Source organism: Elephas maximus, chromosome 26 (genome assembly GCF_024166365.1).
Source record: "Elephas maximus indicus isolate mEleMax1 chromosome 26, mEleMax1 primary haplotype, whole genome shotgun sequence".
NCBI lineage: Eukaryota > Metazoa > Chordata > Mammalia > Proboscidea > Elephantidae > Elephas > Elephas maximus.
In genome coordinates, this window is record NC_064844.1 from 34,894,666 (window position 1) to 34,917,704 (window position 23,039).

General features: G+C 35.3%; 1 protein-coding gene across 10 annotated transcripts in view; it reads right to left on the reverse strand.

Annotated features, from left to right (window-relative positions):
• BIRC6 (baculoviral IAP repeat containing 6) overlaps positions 1–23,039 on the reverse strand; it is a 383,808-nt gene that overhangs the window by 200,032 nt on the left and 160,737 nt on the right. For all 10 annotated transcript variants that reach the window (XR_007515526.1, XM_049870389.1, XM_049870387.1 and 7 more), the window contains 8 exons: positions 22,660–22,793; positions 21,884–22,037; positions 19,910–20,026; positions 8,768–8,922; positions 8,144–8,270; positions 6,305–6,415; positions 4,339–4,472; positions 3,313–3,440 (listed from right to left, as the gene is read on the reverse strand). Coding sequence is in view for 9 of the 10 variants with exons in the window: in XM_049870389.1 (XP_049726346.1) it covers positions 3,313–3,440; positions 4,339–4,472; positions 6,305–6,415; positions 8,144–8,270; positions 8,768–8,922; positions 19,910–20,026; positions 21,884–22,037; positions 22,660–22,793 (1,060 nt within the window). In the remaining variant the exon portion in view is untranslated. The remainder of the gene's footprint in view (positions 1–3,312; positions 3,441–4,338; positions 4,473–6,304; positions 6,416–8,143; positions 8,271–8,767; positions 8,923–19,909; positions 20,027–21,883; positions 22,038–22,659; positions 22,794–23,039) is intronic.

Below are 23,039 nucleotides of genomic sequence, written 5' to 3' on the forward strand. Positions count from 1 at the left end.
AAAAGAAAGACTAGATGAAACCAATGGAAAACTGTCAAGATAAATTTTAATCCATCATATCAATAATTATATTTAATATAAATTGCCTAAGCAGAACAATTAAGAGACAGATACTCTCAAATAGGATAAAAGAGCATTTTTTAAAATAATTTTTATTGTGCTTTAAGTGAAAGTTTACAAATCAAGTCAGTCTGTCACATATAAGCTTATATACACCTTACTCCATACTCCCACTTACTCTCCCCCTAATGAGTCAGCCCACTCCCTCCTTCCAGTCTCTCCTTTCGTGACGGTTTTGCGAGTTTCTAACCCTCTCTACCCTCCTATCTCCCCTCCAGACAGGAGATGCCAACACAGTCTCAAGTGTCCACCTGATACAAGTAGCAAAAAAGCATTTTTTAATATAAAACCATAGGTAGGTTAAAAAAGAAAAAAGACAGAAATCCATACACCACACAAACTCTAACCAACAGAAAGCTGGAATGACTATATTAAATATCAAAGTACACAAGAAAAACTACTAGGGTTAAAAGTACAATGCATTATGATAAAGGGCTCAAATCACCAAGAAAATATAATAATCCTAAATGTAATATACATAAATTAAAACCTGATAAACTAAAAGAGAAATACACAATTCTAAATAACCCATGGCCCAGAAAGTCACACAAGAAATTAGAATATATTTTTAATTGAATTAAAAAGTAGAATACAACAAAAAATACAAGAAATTTTGGGATACAGTTAAAATGCTGCTATAAAGAAATTTTATGGCATTAAATGTTTACATTAGAAAAGAAAAAAGGTCTCAAATCAGTGATCTAAGCTAAAAAAGACCAAATTAAACTCAAGCAAGTAGATAGAAGGAAATAATATTAGAGTAGAAACTAATGAATCTGAAAATGGGAAAATAAAGAATATCAATATAACCATAAGTTGGTTCTTTGAAAAGATCAATAACACTGGTAAACCTCTACCCAGAATGGCCAAGAAATGAAAGAAGATACAAATGACCAATATCAGAGTTGAAAGAAAGGATCTATCATTACAGAATTCACAGACATTAAAAGGGTAGTAACGAAACATTACAAATAATAAATTCAACATCATAAGTGAACAGACTCCTTGTAGCAAACTGCCAAAGATCACTTGAAAAGAAACAGAAAACCTGAAAAATCCTATATCTATTAAGTAAATTGAAAAATGTTACCTCAAAGAAAACCCTAAACCCAGGCAGCTTCAATGGAGAATTCTACAACATATTAAGTAAGAAATAATATCAATTTTATACAACCAGAAGCGGGAGCAATAATTTTATGAATCCAACATTACCATGATAAAAAAACCAGACATTATAAAAAAAAAAAAAAAAGTCCTTATAAAGACAGTCTCAAATTCTGCAACAAAAATATTAACTAATTAAATCGAGCAAGAAATAAGAACAGTAATACATTATGCTGTGTATCCTGGGAATACACACTGATCAAAACTGGAAAAAAAAAAAATCAATGTAATTCACCACATCAAAAGACTAAAGAAACATTTGACAAAACACAGTAACAATTCATGTTTAAAAAAAAATCTTAGCAAACTAGGAACAAATAGGAACTTCTTCAGGTATATACAAAAAAAATCTATAGCTAATTGTATATCTAATAGTGAAAGCCTGAATGTCTTCCCCCTAAGATAGCAAAAACAGGGCAAGGATGTCCACTTTCACAGTTTCTGTTCAACATCATACTGGAGGTCCTAACTAGTACAATTAGATTAGAAGAAGAAAAAAAAGGCATACAGACTGGGAGCAAAAAAAATAAAACTACCTCTATTCACAGATAGCCAGACTGTGTACACAGACAATCTCAAAGAAACTATAACTACCCAAATCCATCTACAGATTGAACACATTCTCAAAATCCAGGAGGTTTACTTTTTTTTTCGGGGTGGGGGAGATGGATCAATGTGCTGATTTTAAAATTTATAATGTAAAACAAAGGAACCAGAATAGTCCAAACAATTCTGAAAAAAAGAACAAAGTTGGAGAATCTATACTATCAGATCTCAAGATATACTATAAAGGTACAGTTACCAAATTCATGTATACATATCATAGCATGTCCTTGATACTGTAAATCTACTCTTCTTGACCTTATGTTTCACTTTACAACTAGAATATGGATATAGTCTCTCATATACTCCAAACAAGCTGAATTACAAACACAATAATGTTTTAAAATACGGTTATAAGGAAGGAACAAATCACAAAGGAGGACAGTGGCTGTAAGGCAAAATTTTCTGCAGTTATGACAACACACACTGTATATAAATTTTGCATGTTCATTTTTATACTAGCGGCCAGACTTTTTGCTACGGCTTTTCAAAAATGGCTATTATTAAAGATGAATTATTAATTTTGATATTAATTTAATAAACTACATCTTTTTCCTACCTTTTTTTTTTTTTTAAGGAAAACAGTCATGCAATCTACATATGATTTTACCATTTTCTCATATATATGTTTTTAGGACTTTAATGAACTGGCACTTTTAGAATGCAATAAAATTAGATAAAGGTAACAACTGGCAACTTTGACTTGTTCCTGATTTAATGAGAATGTTTTTAATAATTGAACATGTCTGCTTTAAGTGTGTCATCACCTAGTTTTTTATAATGCTAAATAAGAGTGTTTATTTATATTTCATTAAAAATTTTTTTATCAGAAAGTAATACTGGATTTTATGACATGTCTTACAGTACAAATAACATGACTCAATATTATAGGTTATATGATACTGAACCATTCATGTATTCAAAGAATCAACACATCATGGTCACAGTTTATTCTTTTAAAATAGTCTGATTTTATTAGTAAATGTATTTAGGGTACCATATTAAATTATTATATAATTTTCCTTTTTAAAGAATCTTTTTCAGGTTTTCTTATCCTACACTGCTAAGGAAAAAAAAAATCACTGGGTAGCTTTCATTCTTTGTATTCTAGAACAATTTAAGCAGCTTCAAAATAAATTTCACTTAGGTGGTTTATAATAACTCATCTATGAAAACATTAAAAGCAAGCAAAATTTTAAATACATTCTTTTCATAGTGCAGGGAGCTGGGGGATTTGGAGGAGCCTTAATGAAATGAAATGAAAACAATCAGGAAATGAATCAGTAAACCTTTCCTACTTAATCCATAATACCTTTGTCTTATCCCTTCCAAGTAAATTCTCACAAACATCAAGTTAAGGAAAAGTATATTTGGAGGATTACATATTGCTTATGTATAAGAATACAGGCATACATTGAAATTTACCTTTCTGTTGAAAGTATATGAATTAGCTTGAGCAAAAATTCACTGAATATGTGAGGACACGTTGAAGAAAGATGCACTTGTAATCTGGTAAGAAATTCTTGCATAGCTTGTGTAGCTGTTGGACCAACCTGAAGAGAAATGAAATTACACTGAAAACTGGCTGCTGATCCATTTACAGAATCATTTATTTTAAAGTGTTAAGTCAACAGCTATAGTGTTGTAACTTTTCATATGAGGAAAGATTAAAAATATTAACAGTGGTAAAAACAAATTAATTAATCTTCTAGGCCTTAATATATTTATCTTAAATTACAAATTAGAGATTCTGCTGTCAACAGTAATTTTCCATTACGGTTTATATTACTAACAACTTACAATACATATATTTACTGTATACAGAATAATATTCACAAGAATTACACAAGAAATACCTACAACTCTTTCAAAAGTATAAAGAACTTCTACATTAATTTTTATAGGCAACCTTATTAAATATAATCCTATTTCAGAACAAAAGAACTCAGGCAGGTTATGTGGCCCAAAGAAGGTCATGCTTCTAATAACTAGCAGAGCAAGTAATACAGCATATTACAAAAAAAAAAAAAGGTAAAGTTAAGAACAAATCTGTACCAATGAAAAAACTTTGCTTCCCCAAACAAATATCTCGTGAATGGAAGAAATGACATCAAGAACCACACTAAATAACCTGAGATATGTTTTGTTAAATTTCTATATATTATACTCAATCCCAATTTCATTTAATAAACAAATCATTAAATCCTGGAACTTTTCTGGAAAAACAAAATGCAATATCATCTTCTGAAGTATTTTAAAGTTAAAATCTAAAACTTAGCACATGCACACAAAACAGCATTCTGAAGTTTCCTTAGAAAAGCGAGCTTAAAAAAAACTATGATCTTCAATACTTTTACTCTGCCTTTTAACAAACCATGTTTGAAGTTTACCGGTACAAATATGTTTTTTAAACAATCTAAGAAAATCACTAGTTTTCAAAAGTTGTAATACCTGGGGACTGTGTTGATTTGTTCCATGAGGACTGGTGCCAGAAAGGAATTTCACTAATACATGAATAAGGTTGGGATCTGAAACCAACAGGTGGGCAGTACTCTCCTGAGTCCCAATGGCACTGCTTGAACCAGCTATAAAATATTTTTAAAAAGCTCTTAAAAATGGACTCTGAAACAATGGAAATGTAATATTTAAAAATATCACCTTTTAGTTTCAAGCAACTTTCACATATTACCAGTATTAGCAGGGTTTAAATCTACACTACAGTTACTGAGCTGGACTTCATTCTCTCTTTTCATCTACCACATCTCTCCTCCCACCTCTCTTCTAATCTGAACATAAAAACACCTTTAAAATAATCTAGTCTTGTAGGTCTGAAAATTTGGCAAGTGGAAAAGAAATAACTAAATCCTCACTGCCCTACTTGGTAAGCCTATTCCTGGTAACTATGTCCCCCTCTTCCAAAAACAGAGATCTAGTTTTCTAAGAAATTAAAGCAAGAACTCTTTACTTTTGCATATCAGTTATATACTGATACACAGTCAACACACCAGTTCATTGAACTGAGTAAGATACACTTTGAGGTAAATCTATCTTCACCATCAGATAAAGTGATGCGTTTGACACTATTTTTGGAAAGTGTATTCCAAATGAGAAAACAGAATTAGCACTTCGATGCTAAGCAATTATTAACAGCTTTCTCAATGTGATAGGGTTTCCTGCTTAATGAATTTATTCCTGACTAGAACAGGGATGAAGAACATCCCCATGTTGTTATAACCTAGAGCTGGAATAAAGGTTTCAACTCTCAGTGACTAGTCCTTGCTCTCTAAAACAAACATTGATTCCTATCTCACAACACACTAAAAAATTCTAGATAAAGCCTAGACATAAATACGAAAAAAAAAAAAAAAAAACACTATTGTAGATAACATAGGAAAGTTTCATCATCACCTTGGCATATATAAAGACACGGAAATCACTAAAAACTTTTCTCTAAGAAGGTTCATAAATTTTACTGCATTCACCTAAAGTGAGAGTCCCTGGGTGGTGCCAATGGTTAAGTCAGTTGCTAACCAAAAAGTTAAAGTTTTAAGACCACCCAGAGGTGCCTTGGAAGAAAAGCCCAGTTATCTACTTCTGAAAAATCAGCCACTGAAAACCCTATGGAGCACAGTTTTACTCTGACACACATGGGGTTGCCATGAGTTGGAACTGACTCAAAGGTAACTGGCAGCCTAAATGAAAAAAAGAAAAAAAAGAGGTGGGTGGGGAATAGAAAACTTAATAGGGCATTCCAATCTGAAAAAGGGTAATTACATTAACAGAAAATCTCTTTTAGATAGAGGAAACCAAAAACTAAAAACTAGTCATTCAAATTCAAATATTACAATGAATAAATCATTTATAAAGGCAAAGTCACTTTAAAAGAATAAATAATCAACATAAGAGATTAGACTAGTAGTAAAAACTTGATTCTATACTCTAAAAGCAGTTTTCTTTTCATGACTAGTAGGTCTTAAGAAGGAACCCTGGTGGTACAGTGGTTAAGCACTAGGCTGCTAATGGAAAGGTGGGTCGTTTGAACCCACCAGCCACTTCGTGGGAGAAAGATGCAGCGGGCTCTTTCAATAAAGATTTACAGCCTTGGAAACCCTATGAGGCACTTCTACACTGTTCTTATAGGGCCACTGTAAGTCAGCACACAACACAACAGGTCTTACAAAGATGAAAATATCATTTGAACTTGTGAGGGAAGTTATACAAAAATACTTATATTATCAAACTAACCAGCCACATAGGATGAAACATATAACAAGAAATTCAGAAGATACATATTCAAATAAAGAATTCAATCACATTCACATCTGTATCACTTCTTTAAAAAATTCTTTTAAACATCTGATAGCAAGAAAAACATACTATATGTCAGAAATTCAAATGAAAAAATTTTTGAACTTACAATTAAGCTGCATATTTGTCATGAGTGTTAGGCTATGAAGCACAAGGCACCATGTCCGGAGCAAAGTATTGGGATACCAAGCTAGCACTGTGAGAAAGCTAGTTATTGATGCTATGCAGAAAAGAGGAAAGAGAAATTTTTTTACTCAGTAAAGCTCAACAAATGTTCACTAAGAATTAAAAACCAAAAGAATGAATTCAAAAATAAGACAACAGTTCTTTAAATCAACTCATTATCTAGTGTTCTCAAAAGATATAAATGAAATGAGTGTCCCATTAAATACAACACAGGCATTAATGTTCAGTAACATATTATATTTAAGTTTAAAGCTTAGCCCAGGGCACATAAAATAAGTTATCACTACAAATTGGTTGTCATTTCCACACTACAGACATTAATGTTGCAACACAATTCATGTACACCTGAAAATTCTCATTCTACAAATCTAAAAACTGAAAAGAGGGCATATTAAAAAAGCTGGGGTGGGGAAACCACTCATATCCAATGTAGCTTTGCAGTCAGAGCACAAACTCAAACAATAATGAAGTAACTTGGAAGGCCCATATAAGAAGCAATCATGGTGACTGCAGAAACCAAAGAAGTTATTTAAAACGCACAAACATAGTACAGCGCCAAGACTGTGCTCTTAAAATACCCTTTCCCCTCAAATGCTGACTCCAGATATGGGGCAGAAAATGTAAAGATGAGTCTGGAATATCTGGATGTACTTCTCCAGAGAGAAAGCACCACGAATAGATGCTTCTTTTACCTTTTCTTAAAATATAACTAAAATCGACTTCTGTTGCCAAAGCTAAAGGCTAGTTCTTTTCCGTACTGAAAGATATTATTCTGTTATCACTATTCCCACACTCTTGCAATTGCTAAGAAAAAATGAAATAACACAACTTCCACAAAAAAAATGACATCCTTCTCCAATTCAGCAATTCCCCAGGACTAATTCATATTTTTAAAATGCTGATGCAAAAGACTATGAACAAGACAATATTATAAGGAAATAAAATGCAAAGATAAATAGAATATCATACAGTTTAGTTTTATACAGACATAAGTAAGATATATAGACCAAGCAGAAACACAAACAGATACACGTACACCAATGTTCACTGCAGTGCTATTCACAATAGCCAAAAGGTAGTAACAACCTAAATGTCCATCAACTGATAAATGGATGAACAAAATGTGGTATATATAACATTGTAATATTACTCTTCCATAAAGAAAAATGAAGTCCTGAACATGCTACAACATGGAAGAATCTTGAAAACATCATGCTGAGTGAAATAAGTCACTCACAAAAGACATTATTGTATGACTCCACTTACGTGAAATATCTAGGATAGGAAAGTGTGTAAAGACCTACATTTATTAACGGTTACTATGGGCAGAAGGGAGGGAGAAGAAAAATGAACGCATTGCTAAGAGGACATAGGACTTCTGTTAAGGGGGATGGAAAAAGTTTGGGAATAGATAATGGCAATGGTTGCACAACAAGATGAACACACTGTCATTGAACTGTATGTGAGAAGAATGTTGAAATGCCAAATGTTTTGTTACACATATATTTACCACACACAAAAAAGTTAAACAAATGCAAAAAAAAGTTAATGCAGACCAGAGAATAAGAGTTTTCTAGTTTTTTTTTTTTTTTTACTAATTATTAAGTCAATATCTAAAAACTTTTTTTTGGGGGGGGGGGGGAGTCACTGAAACATTATAACCCCTAAAGACAAATAAGAATTAGGTGTATTTAAACCTAATCATTACTTTTTTAACTTATTTTTTATGCTATGTTAATGATTTTGTTCCAAAAAATCTTACCTTGATTTAATGAAATGACAGGTATTCGATTAGCATTATATAAAACAATGTCTGCTCCATTCTCCTTGTTTCCTGATGAACTAGAATTCAGGCTCAATGTGAGCCACAACTGGAGAAGTGACTCCAACTAAAAAGATTGAAAATTGGCAAAATATAATATTCATCTAGTATACTACTAAATACCATTTTAAACAAAAATTTTATGTTTTGACTCCTTGTGAAGAGTAAAGAATTCTTCTATTAAATACTTCCTCTAGCTGCCTTAATTTAGCTGACAAGCAAACAAATCATAAAATTCTTGTTGAAACAAAATTTAACAATTGAATTAAAGCTTGTAATTTACCTATTATAGGTGTTTTTCTAAATTAAAACAGGTGATTCAAGTCTTAAAATCACATGGGTATGTATGTATAATACGTGGTGAGAACTAAAATACTAAAGTTTTAAAAACATAAAAATTTTAAAAGGCCCATCATCAAGGGGCTGTGGTTATCAAAGTATTTTCCAACTGAGTATTAAAAAATACTATCCCTCTCAAGTTAAGAACAATTCTCCCATTTATTTTCATCATTTACTAGGCTAGCAATAATATGTAAAAATATACCATGTCTCCTGAAGTCATACCTGAACATGATGGACTTGAAGCATGGAGAAAAGTTTGTTAAAACAAACATTTAACATTGGGACAGATGATGATTGTATGATAAGCTGGTTGGTTTGGTTCGCTGCTTGTAAACCCCCTAGAAGTGAATCATCTGTTCCAGTGGGAGACTGTGATACTGAAAATTAAACACAGTTATGATTTTATACTCAAAGTATCAGGAGACACGTTAACTGATTATTAATATATATAATCTTTAAAAAAAAAAAAAAACCTACAGTCTTAATGGTTTAAGTTATATTGTAGTATCTGAAACACTTACATTTATAAAATACGTTATTGTGAAAGCACCTTAGTATCTCAGGTGCTTGGCAAAACCAAAATGGCTGGCAGGAGTTTGAATCTAACTCCATTTTGTTTGGGCTTCACTTTGTTTAATGCATCTGCTAAAGTTTTCCACTCTTGTAAAACTTTAACCATCTCCTAAGCAAACACAGAGGAAGCAAGAATGTGGTCATAGAACATGATAAGATTTTCCAGGAAATGTACCCATGGATTGGAGGGGAGGGGGAGTCTTGTAATTTCTGTAAAAGTTATTTTGAAATACTGTTATCGATAAATGAAAGATCAGCAGATATGAAGAAAGACTTGTTTGCACCTCTATATAAAAGCACTTCTTTCCTCAACCCCAGCAGGGTACTTTGTACTGCCTGGTTTGAACTGTTCTATTCCTCGATAAAACTCTACTGTTCTCTGTTGACAGAGTTTGTGCTTAATTTTGCACTTTGACATTTATGGTGTCAGTACTGGGATACCAAACATGCACTGTTTTCAGTGAGCCTCAAGGTGCTGAGGATCATGGGCTCAGGTACCAGCTGAGCCATTTGAGTTCTCCACTTCTGCAAACACTCAGGAGTCATCTGAAGGTAAAAAACTTCTCGGATTCAGCTCCACTTTCTTGCATCGAAGCTCTTCAAGTTTTATTGTGGATCTATTAGTGATCAGATTTGTTTCTGTTCTTGTGGTCTGTACAGTTTAGTTTGTCTGCTGGAAATATGGGCAGTGTCAAATAAAGAGCAACTCAGATTCTTCCTCTGGGACTCCTGCCCAGTACATGAACAAGCATTTTGGTCCTTCAGAATCTGTGTTTTTGTCTGTCTGGCATAACCTCACCAAAAATGGTTTGGAAAATCAGCAGCCACTCTGGGACTCTTTTGAGCTTACTAAATTAGTTTTTCTGCACAGCAAATTGGAACATAAGGGCAGCTGAATTAAACAACCTTAATGGAATCCCTATTTTGAATGCTATTTAAACCAACCAAACCCACTGCTGTCGAGTCGATTCCAACTCACAGAGACCCTATAGGACAGAGTGGAACTGCCCCAGAGGGTTTCTGCCCCAGAACGCCTGGTGGACTCAAGCTGCCAACCTTGTGTTTAGCAGCAAAACTCTTAACCACTACCCCATCAGGGTTTCCAAAACCAGTTGCCATCAAGCAACCCTATAGGACACAGTAGAACTGCGCCATGGGGGACTGGTATTTAGGGAGTCCAAAAGACACCAAGATAGCAAAATTGCTTGCCAGCAAGATACCATTTCCAAATTAAATAAACGAAATAAGGAGCTGCAATGTCAGAATTCTGCTCCCGATCCAACTGCTCTTTTGCCGGGTGTCTCCTCCTTATATCCCCCTTTACTCTCCTACTCTACTAACAATACTCCATCTGAACTTCCTTTTTACCTTGAGACTCCTGATACTAAAATACCTGTACCTGAAATGTCTTTTAAGATTCAACCTACAGACGCAGAGTCTCCCCACGTCATCTTTATTCCCTGGACTCGCTCAGAATTGCACGGTAAAGGGTTTCCCAAGACTGCATGAGGATCCTTAGAAATTTGATGAGGAATTTAAAATTCTTGTTAAAGCCCATCAACCTGGGCTCCTGGATATTTTTCCAATTAGTCCATATGATAACTGTGCCTGGAGAGGCTTAACTATAATTAGGACATGCTGAATGGAAAGACCCTAAAAACAGTTTGGATGTAAATATAAACAAAACAGCCAATGAACTGTTGGAGGACACTCGAGTAATGCATAAATGGTTGCTATCAGGTTTTTTTTTTTTTTTATGAAGCTATTCCTAAGGCTTTTGTTCCAAAAGTCGATTGGATAAAAATTCATTCCTGTAAATAAAATATGATTATCAGACCAGACTACTTCAGAAGTTTTCCAAACATTCTGGTCTTCATATCTCTGCCCCAGGTACAACTGGAGCTTTAAATGTTGTTTTCATGCCTGTATTAAAACCTGAAATTTCAGCCTTAGTTAAACAACACTGGTTGGATTGGAAAATGGCCCTCATTCGCTGAATTGACCGATTTGGCTCATAAACTTTTTCAGACCCTCAAGGCTGACAAACACAAAAAGGCTAATACGTTGATGGCCCTTCAACTTCAATAATTGCAAATCTCAAATCAAAAGAAAAAGATAAAATTTTCTAGTGGCTCTAAGGCTGACTTTTGCCTCTACTACAAGAAACCTGGCCACTGAAAGAGTGAATGTTATAAATTAAAGAAGATAAAGATTCCCCAACAGGATGCCCTTCAGTCCGACATAGAATGAAGGGAATCCGGGGTCATAAAAGGGACTTTCCCTGTGGTAGTACTAAAACTGCAAGGGGAAACTATTTTGAAATTTAATGGCAAACGTTGTCAATTTTTAATTGATATTGGCGCCACCATACCTGACATGAACCCCATTTGACTTTGAAAGCCCCTATCTGGAGCACTACAACTTAAAAAAAATCACAGGGGTTGCTAATCAAGAATAAATGCTAACTCACTCTTAGCCTATCCCAATATCTCTTGGGCCTACTGAAGATCTATGCCCTTTTTTTTACTCAATTCTACTACCCCAATTAACCTATTAGGAAGAGGTCTTTTATCTAAACGGAATCGTCATTTTAATCCAACAAAAAAGACAAAATATAACTGAGCCTGCCTGATGACCCTAGGAAAACAGAAGTAGTTTCTGATTTAGAGGATATCCAAAAAGAGGAAATTATTTGTTGCATCCAAGTGCTTGTTACACTCGATCAAAATCAAATTTAACAAAATGCTGTTCCTCCTGATATTTTTACCCAAAATTCGAGAAATTTTGAGCCTCCATATCTATTCATGTAGGCTGAGTTTTATCAGCAGGACCAATCAAAATCCAAGTAGATTCATCTAAGCCATTACCAAATACTCCCCATTACCCATTCAAATGGGAAGCAAAAGGACTAATTCCCGTTATACAAGAATTTCTCTCTAAGGGCTTAATCATTCCCTGCACTAGCCCTTGTAATAGCCCGTGGTCCTTCCAGCATAAAAGCCAAACAGTAGATGTTGGAGATTTATTCAAGATCTGCACGCAATTAACCATATTGTTATTTCTAGGTTCCTAGTTTTTTCCCTCTCATGTTCCCCTGAATGGCATTTACCTTACCGTTATAGATCTTTGCAGTGCCTTTTTCGATATACCTGTACGATATTGGTTGCCTTTTCCTGGGAGCCCTGGTAGCACAGTGGTTAAAGCACTTGGCTAACTAAAAGGTTGGCCGTTCAAAATCACCGGCTCCTCTGCAGAAGAAAGATGTGACAGTCTGCTTCCATAAAGATTATAGTCTTGGAAACTATATGGGGGCAGTTCTACTCTGTCCTTCAGGATCACTAAGAGTCGGAATGGACTTGCCAACACCAGGTTTGGTTTTGGGTTTTCCTAATTATTTTTCTCAGATCTTTCATGCTGATTTACAGCCTTTGAAATTTATGAATCAGTCTGTATTACTGCAATATGGTGATGATTTGTTAATTTGCTCAGGCTTCCATCAGGCTTGCCTTGAAGACAAGGTAGTTTTATTAAAATACCTAGGTGCTGCAGTACATGATGTCTCTAAGGAAAAATTACTGTTGACCCAGACTCTTGTTAAATATCTGAGTCACTTAATCTCTGCAGAAGGCATACCTATTGATCGTAAATGAAAAGAAGCAATTCTTGTTTTTTCATTACCTAAAACAGAAGCAATTATGAGGGTTTTCAGGGCTCTGTGGCTATTGCTACACCCGAATTCCCAACTTTTCATTAATAGCCCAGCCTTTATATAAATATTTAAAGACCTCTGAACCAAACATATTCCAAATTTCATTAGAAGACCAATTAATCCATCAGCAAATTAAGAGAGATTTTAAAGAATAAGCCCGATTTGGGTTTTCCTAATTATCAGCTAGTTTTTTTTTTTTTTTTTTTTGCACAAAATATCTGGAAATGATTTCAGTGTACTTATGCAGAAACATGGAAGGATATCAAAGACTTGTAGGTTAAAACAGCCTGCAGTTTGACCTGTAGCTAGAAGATATCCTATTTGCTTCAGGGCAGTGGCTGCTACAACCAAACTAGTAGAAGTCACCGCAGAAAAAATGTTAGATAATTTTTTAGATGTTTATGTACCTCATACGAAGCTCTGGTGTCACAGTGGTTAAGAGCTACAACTGCTAACCAAAAGGTTGACAGTTCGAATCTACTAGCTGCTCCTTGAAAACCTTATGGGACAGTTCTATTCTATAGGGTCACTATGAGTCAGAATCTACCTGATAGCAACGAGTTTATGTACCTCATGCCATATCTGCTATACTTAATTCTGTTCTGATCCAACACCTGTCAGCCAGTTGACTTACTTCTTTGAAGTTCTCCTTCTAGCTGCATCCAATTTAGACTATATTCTGTGTCTGGCCTAAATCCAGCCACCCTTCTCCCTGAGATCAGCAATGATAATTACCTCATTCATAGTTACCTAGATTTGACTGAACAACTTTTGACTCCTCAGAAAGTACAAGAGAGATGCCTTTAACGAATCCTGATTTAGTTTTGTTTGTGGACTTTTCTTAACTAAAACCAGACTTTGCCAGCTCTCATTACCAGGCTGGATATGCCATCACAACTTCTACTGAGATCCTTGAGTCAAAATCTTCCTGAAGCTACTTTTGGCCAGCAAGCTAAATTAACTGCTCTTACTAGAACCTGTGGAGCCCTGGTGCCAGAGTGGTTAAGAGCTACGATGAGCTATGGCTGCTAACCAAAATTTTGGCAGTTTGAATCCACCAGCTGCTCCTTGGAAACCTTATGGGGCAGAGTTCTACTCTGTCCTATAATGTCACTATGAGTCAGAATCAAGTTGATGACATGGGTTTGGTTTTTATTAGAACCTGTAAGCTTGCTTCAGGAAAGTCTGATAATATTTACACTGATGGTAGATATAGTTTCAGGGTTGTATATGATTTTGGTATGTTATGGAAACAAGGATTTTTAACTTCTGTAGCTGCCATAAAAAAATGGAACTTTAATGTCAGATCTCGTAGATGCTGTGCTACTACCCTCTGAAATTGCTACAGTAAGAATACAAGCTCACCAGCCAAAAGAAATACCCCAAAATGAAGAAAACAGGGAGAATGCTTTTGCTGATAAAACAGCCAAACAAGCTGCTTCCAATATTACATTTGGCCTCGTGAAGAATAAATGCAAAACCCATTGCCATCAAGTTGATTCCAACTCATAGAGACTATAAAGGACTCCTTAAACTTGTCTACTGGTGGTCTTAACCTTTATGAATTGACTTCAGAAAAATCTTTAAAACAACATCAATTAGCTTGAACTGAAGAGACTGAAATATGGAAAAAGGCAGGTTGTTACCAAAACCCTGACACTCGATTATACAGACGGAAACCTGTCTTACCTAAACTCTTCCATACTCCTATGATTCGGACCTTACATAAAGGTTCCCACGTGGAATGAGAGAAAATGAGTGAAACTTTAAAGAAATATTGGTAGGGAAAATTCTTTCGAGGTTGCTGAGCACATTACTTCTTACTGTCCCATTTGTCCTCGTCATAACCCCAGGGAACATCTCAAAGGCTTACCAACAGTACCCTTTACCCTCCGGTCCTATGCATGAATGCCAGATAGATTTCATTCAACTTCTACCCTCAAATGGTTACAAATGTTTTAATAATGGTCTGTAGCTTTTCACATTGGATGGAAGCCTTCCCTTGTTCATCGTGCTATTGTGACCTCTGTAGCTAAGAATATTCTTGGAAATATCCAAATCTTTGGAGCACCAAACACTTTTTGTAATGATAGGGGGACCCATTTCACTGGTTAAGTCATCCAAGAAAGAGGCAGAATCTTCCCCATTTTTCAGACATTACATTGCCCCTTATCACCCTCAATTTCTTTTTTTTTTTTTTAATAGAAAGGATTAATGGCATTATTAAAACCCAGTTAGCCAAGCTCTGTGATGCTCTAAATTTAATCTGAGTTAAATTTCCTCCTTTATTTCTTTTAAACTTGAGATCTACTCTGTTACGATTCCATAAACTTACTCCTTACAAAATATTTACTGGAAGACCCATGGCCATTTCCAATATTGGCTTGCACTGTTTCTAACAAAGTTCAACCTGACATGTTGAAATGATGCCAATCATTAATCCCATATTGTAAAGCTTATTTTACACAGAATAAAAAGGCCTTTGATGACCAGAAAACAGAGCCTCAGAACTTGCCTGACATTGTTCCAGGAGATTATGGATGCTGGAGGAGGCATCAATTGAAAGTCTCATTAGAACCCAGTTGGAAGGGACCAAATTTAGTCCTCCGTACTAATCCATGTGCTGCCAAGTTGCAGGGAATTAACACTTGGATCCACTGGTCCCAACTAAAGAGGGCCAAGGTGCCCTTTTGGACCTTCCAACTGTATGGAGAACTGAAACTCACCTAAAAATGCCCTATTGGTTAGAAGCAGACATCTGAGGTAGACAGCTGATCCCAAGACTGCAGAACAAGACTTCAGGAATCTTGTTGAGTTTTATGGACTGTGTTTTATAATTTTAGGTGTTCTTTTATGATCTCATGTTATTATCTAATCGTATATTATTAGCTTTAATACTTGTGGTCTTTTACCGTGGTAATTTTACTCATCATGCAAATTCGTTTAAACTTTATCTTTCTCTTTTTAATAAAATCTTCCACCGTATGTGAAGAAAATGCTTTTATTAGACTAGTTCAATCAGTGGCTAGCACCGGAAACCTAATTAAATGCTGGTTCTGCCATCCCCATTCACATTCCAGGCATAAAAGTTCAGACCCACTAGCTTCACCAATACCAGATTACAGCCTTGTTCCTAATAGTACCATTAGTCCTAACATTACTATAAAAAGAGCAATTCATGTTACATTATGGCATCCCCCCTAGACATTCAACATCACCTCCAGTTCCCTGCCTTAATTTGACTCAAATCAAGGCCAGCTTAGCCTGTTCAGAAAGTGCTTATCCCAGACACCCCCAGATATTGGAGAAACTTTATTAATACAGCAGATGTCCAAAACTATATTAACAAATCCAGAGGATCCAATCAATGTAAAATCCCCTCCTACAATACACTGGTGCCAGGACGGTTATCTGTTTATAATAACTTTTTAATGGAAGACTAGCTAGAATGAGTGAATCAAACCATCCCTCCCTAACATAAAAGTACCTGGGGGTGCAAAATTTACGCTCCCTATGGATATGCATTCTTATATGGAGGATCCAGTTATCCCATCCTAGAAGAGTTAAGTCCAAATAGCCCTATGCCTGGGCATTACCTTGCCTGAATGGCTGGAACATGACAAGCCAATTTACTGAAGGTCACTAAGGGGTTCCATTAGACATTCATTCTTATAATGAGAGCATACATTAGACTAATGATTTTAAACTCCTTATCCGTTTCAAAAGGCCAGACCCATTGAACTGGGCAGTTCGAATGAAAAACCAAAATCCAATAGCTGATAAGCCCAAATTAGGATGGATGGTCCTCTGAGCCTTTTTACCCTGATATGGCGTTCCACAAATTGAAAAGTCTTATTTGCAACTTATCTGCTACTATGGCTCCAATTGCTGATGATCTTGCAGATGAAATGACAACTCAACAAAAATCTTTAGAATCTCTTGCTAAGACATTATTAGATAATAGAAAAGCTCTAGATTTTCATTTAGGTCAACACGGTGGAATCTCTGCTATTGCCAATACCTCCTGCTGTGCATAGATTAACATAGGAGAAGTAGAACAAGATATCCAAAAAATTTGCCAACAGGCTACCTGACTGCTTTCAACACCTCCTATGCCTGATTCTCCTTTTCCAGGTATCTTTAGTTGGTTGGAAACCCTGGTGGCGTAGTGGTTAAGTGCTACTGCTGCTAACCAAAGGGAGCAGCTCGCCAGGTGCTCCTGGAAACTCTATAGGGCAGTTCTACTCTGTCCTATAGGGTTGCTATGAGTCAGAATCGACTCGACGGCACTGGGTTTGGTTTTTTTGGTTTTCTAGTTGGTTATCAACTGGGATTGGTTCTTGGCTGCTATTTTATATTACAAACTGGACTAATTATTTTAATTATAATAATCATTGTTATAGGATTAGTCAAATGCTTTATGAAATGTCTATCTAATGCTTGTACCAGTCCATCACTACTCTTGCCATGCAGAGGATTATGTATCTTGAATCTTTAAAGGAGGCCAGTTTCATACTTTGAGTTAGTCTTCCAGGTTAGTTAAGTTGTTCCTCCTAAGGTGACCCAGCTCTACACTAATGTAGCCTAGCAGATCACAGAAGCAGAGTGTCTGAGCTATGGCATGGTAAAGAAACAGAGGATGATCTTAATCTATAAACAAAAACCGCTGTGAACAATGAGTCTATGCAGCAAAATAACTCTTATAATAATGATTGGGGAACTCTATGGAGATTCATGATCAAAAGGGGGAAATATGTGAGAGCACCCTAAAACTTTGAGGTGTTTGGCATAACCAAGATGGCTGACACAGATTTGAATCTGACTCCATTTTGTTTGGACTGCACTTTACTTAAAGCTTCTGCTTAAAATTTCCCACTCTTGTAAAACTTTAACCATCTCTTAAGCAAACACAGAGGAAGCAAGAACGTGGTCAAGATATATGATAAAAAGTTCCAGGATATGTACCCAAGGACAGTAGGGAATGGGGGAAAGTCTCGTGATTTCTGTAAAAGCTATTTTGAAATAATGTTTGCAATATATGTAAACATCACAAGATATGTAGAAAGACTTGCTTGTACATCTATATAAAATCACTCCTTTTCTCAACCCTGTTGGAGCGCTTTGTGCTAGCTGGTTCGACTGTTCTATTCTTCAATAAAACTCTATTGTTCTCTACTTACAAAGTTCATGCTTAGTTTTGCGCTTTGACATTACTTAACAAAAGAGAAATCACCAAAGAGAGAAGCTCCCAAATACAAAGGACTCAGCCACCAAAGGAAATGATCTATACTATCCAGCAATTTATATTTTCAATTTTTTAAGTAAAAAATGAAGGAAGAAAATGGCGGAGAGAGAAAGAAAAAATCTTCACTAATTATTGAGAAGGGGGTTTTAGAATAATCTAGATTCTAGCCAATTGATTCTTAATCTTGACTGCGCATTAGTCAAATTTTCAAAAATTCTGACGGTCAGGTCTCCCACGAAACTCATTAAACAAGAATATATTCGTGGGAAACAAAGAAATACAGGAACACTAACAGATGTTTTCATATGTTTAGAAAGTTATATTAAAAAAAAGGGCACAGTTCTGTACAGGACAATAATCAAAAGATACAATATTAAGAGAAGTAGATACAATTACAAATGAATCTTCTAAGTTTTTTCAAACAAGTAATGTTTAACAAAGAAAAGAGCTACTTTGAGCAGTATTCACCTGTCTGTGATCAAGTAGAGGCTGAATCCTACAAAAGGGATTCCCACATTACATGGGAGATAAGATACAACAATCTTAGTATATCAAAACTAAGATTATAGAACACTAGCTCATTCCTTCTGTTTTTCTCCTTTCTTCTATGTATTCTAAAGAAACAGAGGAAATACATGAAAAAAATGCAGACTGAAAGAACTTGATTTAAGAAAAGGATGATCTAAAAACCGAATTTCTCTACTGAAATGGGCTGTAAATTCCCTTTGTAAGAGAAGCCAGATATGGACTTTACCTACAGCACAGAGGCTGCTGACCAAAAGATTCACAGTTCAAATCTACCAGCTGCTCCTTGGAAACCCTATGAGGCAGTTCTACTCTGTTCTATAGGGTCGCTACTACTTGGAATCAATTCGACGGCAATGAGTTTGGTCTTTGGATATACCCGTACCCCTTTACTCACTCTGCCCCAGGTAACGTGAAGTGATTCGGAAGCCTAGGGAAAATAAAAACATCACCTGCTGCTTAGCTCAGTGCCTCACTCTTTCAGAGACAGCGTACCATCAAAACTGAACCCCCACACCATGAGAAGATCTAAAGTCTAGCACTTATGGCAGAATCTAAAAGGCTGCCTGTTTGTGTAAACAAACTTTTATTGAAACACAGCCACATCCATTCATCGACATATTGTCTAAGGCTACTTTCCCTCTACAAGGAGAGCTTAATAGTTACAGTGGAAACCATATGACCAACAAAGCCTAAAATATTTACCATCTGGCCCTTTATGGAGTCCTGGTTAAGAGCTTGGCTGTTAACCAAAAGGCTGTCAATTCAAATCCACCAGCCACTCCTTGGAAACCCTATGGGGCGTTCTACTGTGTCCTATAGGGTGACTATGAGTCAGAATTGACTCAACAGTAATGCGTTTTTTTTGTTTTGGACTTTTACAGAAAAAGTCTCTCTTCCTTTGCTGCAGATGATAATAAATCCTCTCAATTCTGGGGTTCAATTAGTAGGCCCACTTGACTATCATCCAAATCTATGCCTTGCATCCTAGAAGTATATAAACTCCACGACAACTAGCTATGCTGATTTCCACAGGAATTTCATTATCCTAACAACAGCACAACAACAAAACCACAATTCAGGTTTTAGGATTTAGAGCACTCCATGGAGGTATTCTGTACCCCCATTTGTCAATCCTCTAACTTCTCAGTTTGCTCCTAACTTGGAGGGGGAGAGAGGTACGATATACTTAGCCCCTGCAGTCATATACGCGACATGGAATTTTAAAATCTACCCTTACTGAAAGCACCTGAAAATAACTGAAAAGATAAATCATTGAATGCAATACTCTAAGAATGTTAATATTACTTACAAGTAGGAGATGTATTTGTCAATGCCTGTAAAATGGAATCTGCTTCCAGGGTGGACATCATTTTCAACATAAGTTCTGCCTGCTGTTCAAGTCCAACTTCTAAGCGAGCATCTAAGGCTTTTAAAAAAAAAAAAAAAAAAAGCAATTAAAAAAGAAAGAAAGAAAAGCAAATTTAATCGTTATTACTTATGACCTATTTTCTACAATAAAATGTCAACACCTGAACCCAAGAGAGAGCAAACATGCCACCATGCAGGAACATGCCATGGGATATCAGTCTGAGTGGAGTTAGAAGAGAATCTTTGCAAAGGAGGTCAGAGGTGGGAGACTGGTTACACAAAGAGTGCTGGATCAACTAAGTGAATTAATGATAATAGAAGCAAATAATAAGAGCCAGGTTTCTCAATGTCAGAGAAAAAAGATAAAATATGAAAAAGGAGAAAACTAAAACGAATCCTAAATAGTCTGATTGGAACAAGATGTAGTGATGTGAATTCATAGCATTCAATATATAAACAGATACATAAATATAGATACAAAATGCCTGTAATCAGACACAACATGCACAGACAACTTGCATGTGTGTGAAAATGTGTTATGTATTATGTATGAATATACACATACATATATATGTAAACACACACTATTTCCTAGCTCTGCCCACTGAAAGGACCTGGAAACAGTGACCAAAATAGCAAATCTTGGTTTCTTAATCACATTCCTCCACTAAAAGGCTTTGCAATACCATTCTACTTGTAGAAATGTGGGCATTTCAGGGACAGGGCAGGGAAAGTAAATGATTAGCCTGGAACATCTATTGTGCCAGAGAATACAGAAGCGCTCAAGAAATGACAAGAACATGGTAAAAGGACAGAGAGATTATCATGAAGGAAATCCCACCGGTCAATCTGGGAAAATCTGAATATCAAAACAAATAATGATAGCAACATATCATAACCCACTGGATAAAAAAGGAAACCACGGTGAGGAATAGGATATTTCCATAGTTTCAAAGTATCTCCCTCCTGCCACCCTACCCCCCACAAAACCTCTTACAAGTGATCAAACTTAATATTACCAGTAATTTGACAAATCAAAATTACTAGATGCCTGATAGATACAATGACAAAAACTGAGCATTAATTCTGTGATATTCCTGCCAAAGATACATGACCTCAAATCTAATCATAAGGAAACAGCATACACACTCAAACTGAGGGGCAGTCTACAAAACACCTGGCCCTTCATCTTCAAAAATATCAAGGTGATGAATGCCAAGTCTGAGGAACTGCTGCATTCAAAAAGAGCGCTATGCAATGCATGATTATGCACTGGATCCTTCTGAATAAAGGACATCATGGGACAACGTCTGAGTGTTACAAAGAAGTAATATTAATTTCCTAATTTTGATGGAATGTGTTTCCTGATCTGCTTATGTAGAAAAATGACCTACTTTGTTAAAATAAGTAAATAAATATATAAAACATCAGACTAACAATTTACTCTCAGAATAATAAAAGTTGTCTGTATTGTACTTAGAACTTCAGTAAATGTGTGATAATTTCATAACAAAAAAAGATTTTATTTTAAAAATTCAATAAATCTGATATATTCTACATGACAAAAATAATATTTAATGTGTTTTTTTCTGTTTGTAACTAAAGTACAAGTTTATTAATAAAGATAAGAAAATAAATGAAAACATAATTAAAACCATTGGCAATCCCACTCAACCCAGGGACAGATTTTGCTAGGTGCTATTTAGGGAGAGAAACAGAAAGATGGGCCATAAATAAAAGTTCCTCCAAACTGATTAAAAGAGTAACAGACAGCTCTGAGTATCACTCATGCATAGCTGCATACTAAAGCCTCCTAGCACATATCCAGGTTAACTTTCTCAAAGGACAAAGTGTACATAAATTTAGAACTTGGTTTAAGAATAACATATTCTTTAGAATATAAACACACACTTACCTTGAGACACTGAAACACTAACTGTCTGTGACCCATTCTTCTCTGTGTTTGCTGGTGGCTTTGCTACAGGAATTCCAAGACCACCAATATAAGGGTTGTAATTGTAGGTGCCATAATCAGCACCCCAATAATCATACCATGTACTGCTTATTGGCTTAAAAAAAATAAAAAGAGAAAAATGTGTTTTATTTTTGACTCTTCACTAAGAGTGATACATTATCTAAACTCAAAAAGATCTAGAAAATAAACACCTTCCCCCTACTTTAAATTGCTAAAATCCACTTACGATCTTAATAATCTTCTAGGAATGGTTCAATAAATATTCCCTTCATTTTCTGCCAAAATCTAAGAATTCTTATTTGTTTAGAACCTGAGAGATAACTAATGCTCTTAATCTCCTTTTGAAAAAGTTGAGCCTAACACAGAAGTAGCATCTGCAATGAACTCAGTTTGGATGTGGTTTAAATAGCTGCTTAAAATGTGGGTAAGCCATAATTATATCTCCCCATGCTTATTAATGGTTTTTACTAATATGAAAGATAATATATTTTGGTGGCTACATTATTTAAAATGATACAGTTTTCTTTATAGTATCCCACTGGTATTAAAAAAAAAAAAAAAAACTAGTATCTATAGTAATCTGACACACTCTGAGTACACTAAATAATGAGTTACATTTGGTGATAAATATGTATAGTTTCCTCTTTAAGTAATTACTAAGCCAAAACTGTAAGATGAAAGGCTTTAGCTGCATAGAGTATTCTAATGTATCATACCTTAAAGACTTTGGCTGCAAGAGGGTCCTTTTCCAAATCAATATCTAAAGGATCAATGTCAACTTCCATTAGATCTTGAAGTAACTCAAGATCAATTTCTTTATCTTTTTCCAAAGAGGAAAGAGGAGGGGCGCCTTCAAATAATTGAAAATTATTTTGTTAGTAAAGTACCTCACATAAAATTTAACCACTACATTGTATTCTGTTACCAGAAAAGTTGTTTTCCTTGCATGTAACATATATAGTTCTACTAATATAAAAATCTCTAAATTTTTACATTCGACAAGCACTAATAAGTACACAACTGTATCATCCCATAAGCATGCAATTAAAACCCCAATGCAATGATACCCGATTTCGTAGGAAAATAAGATCACAGT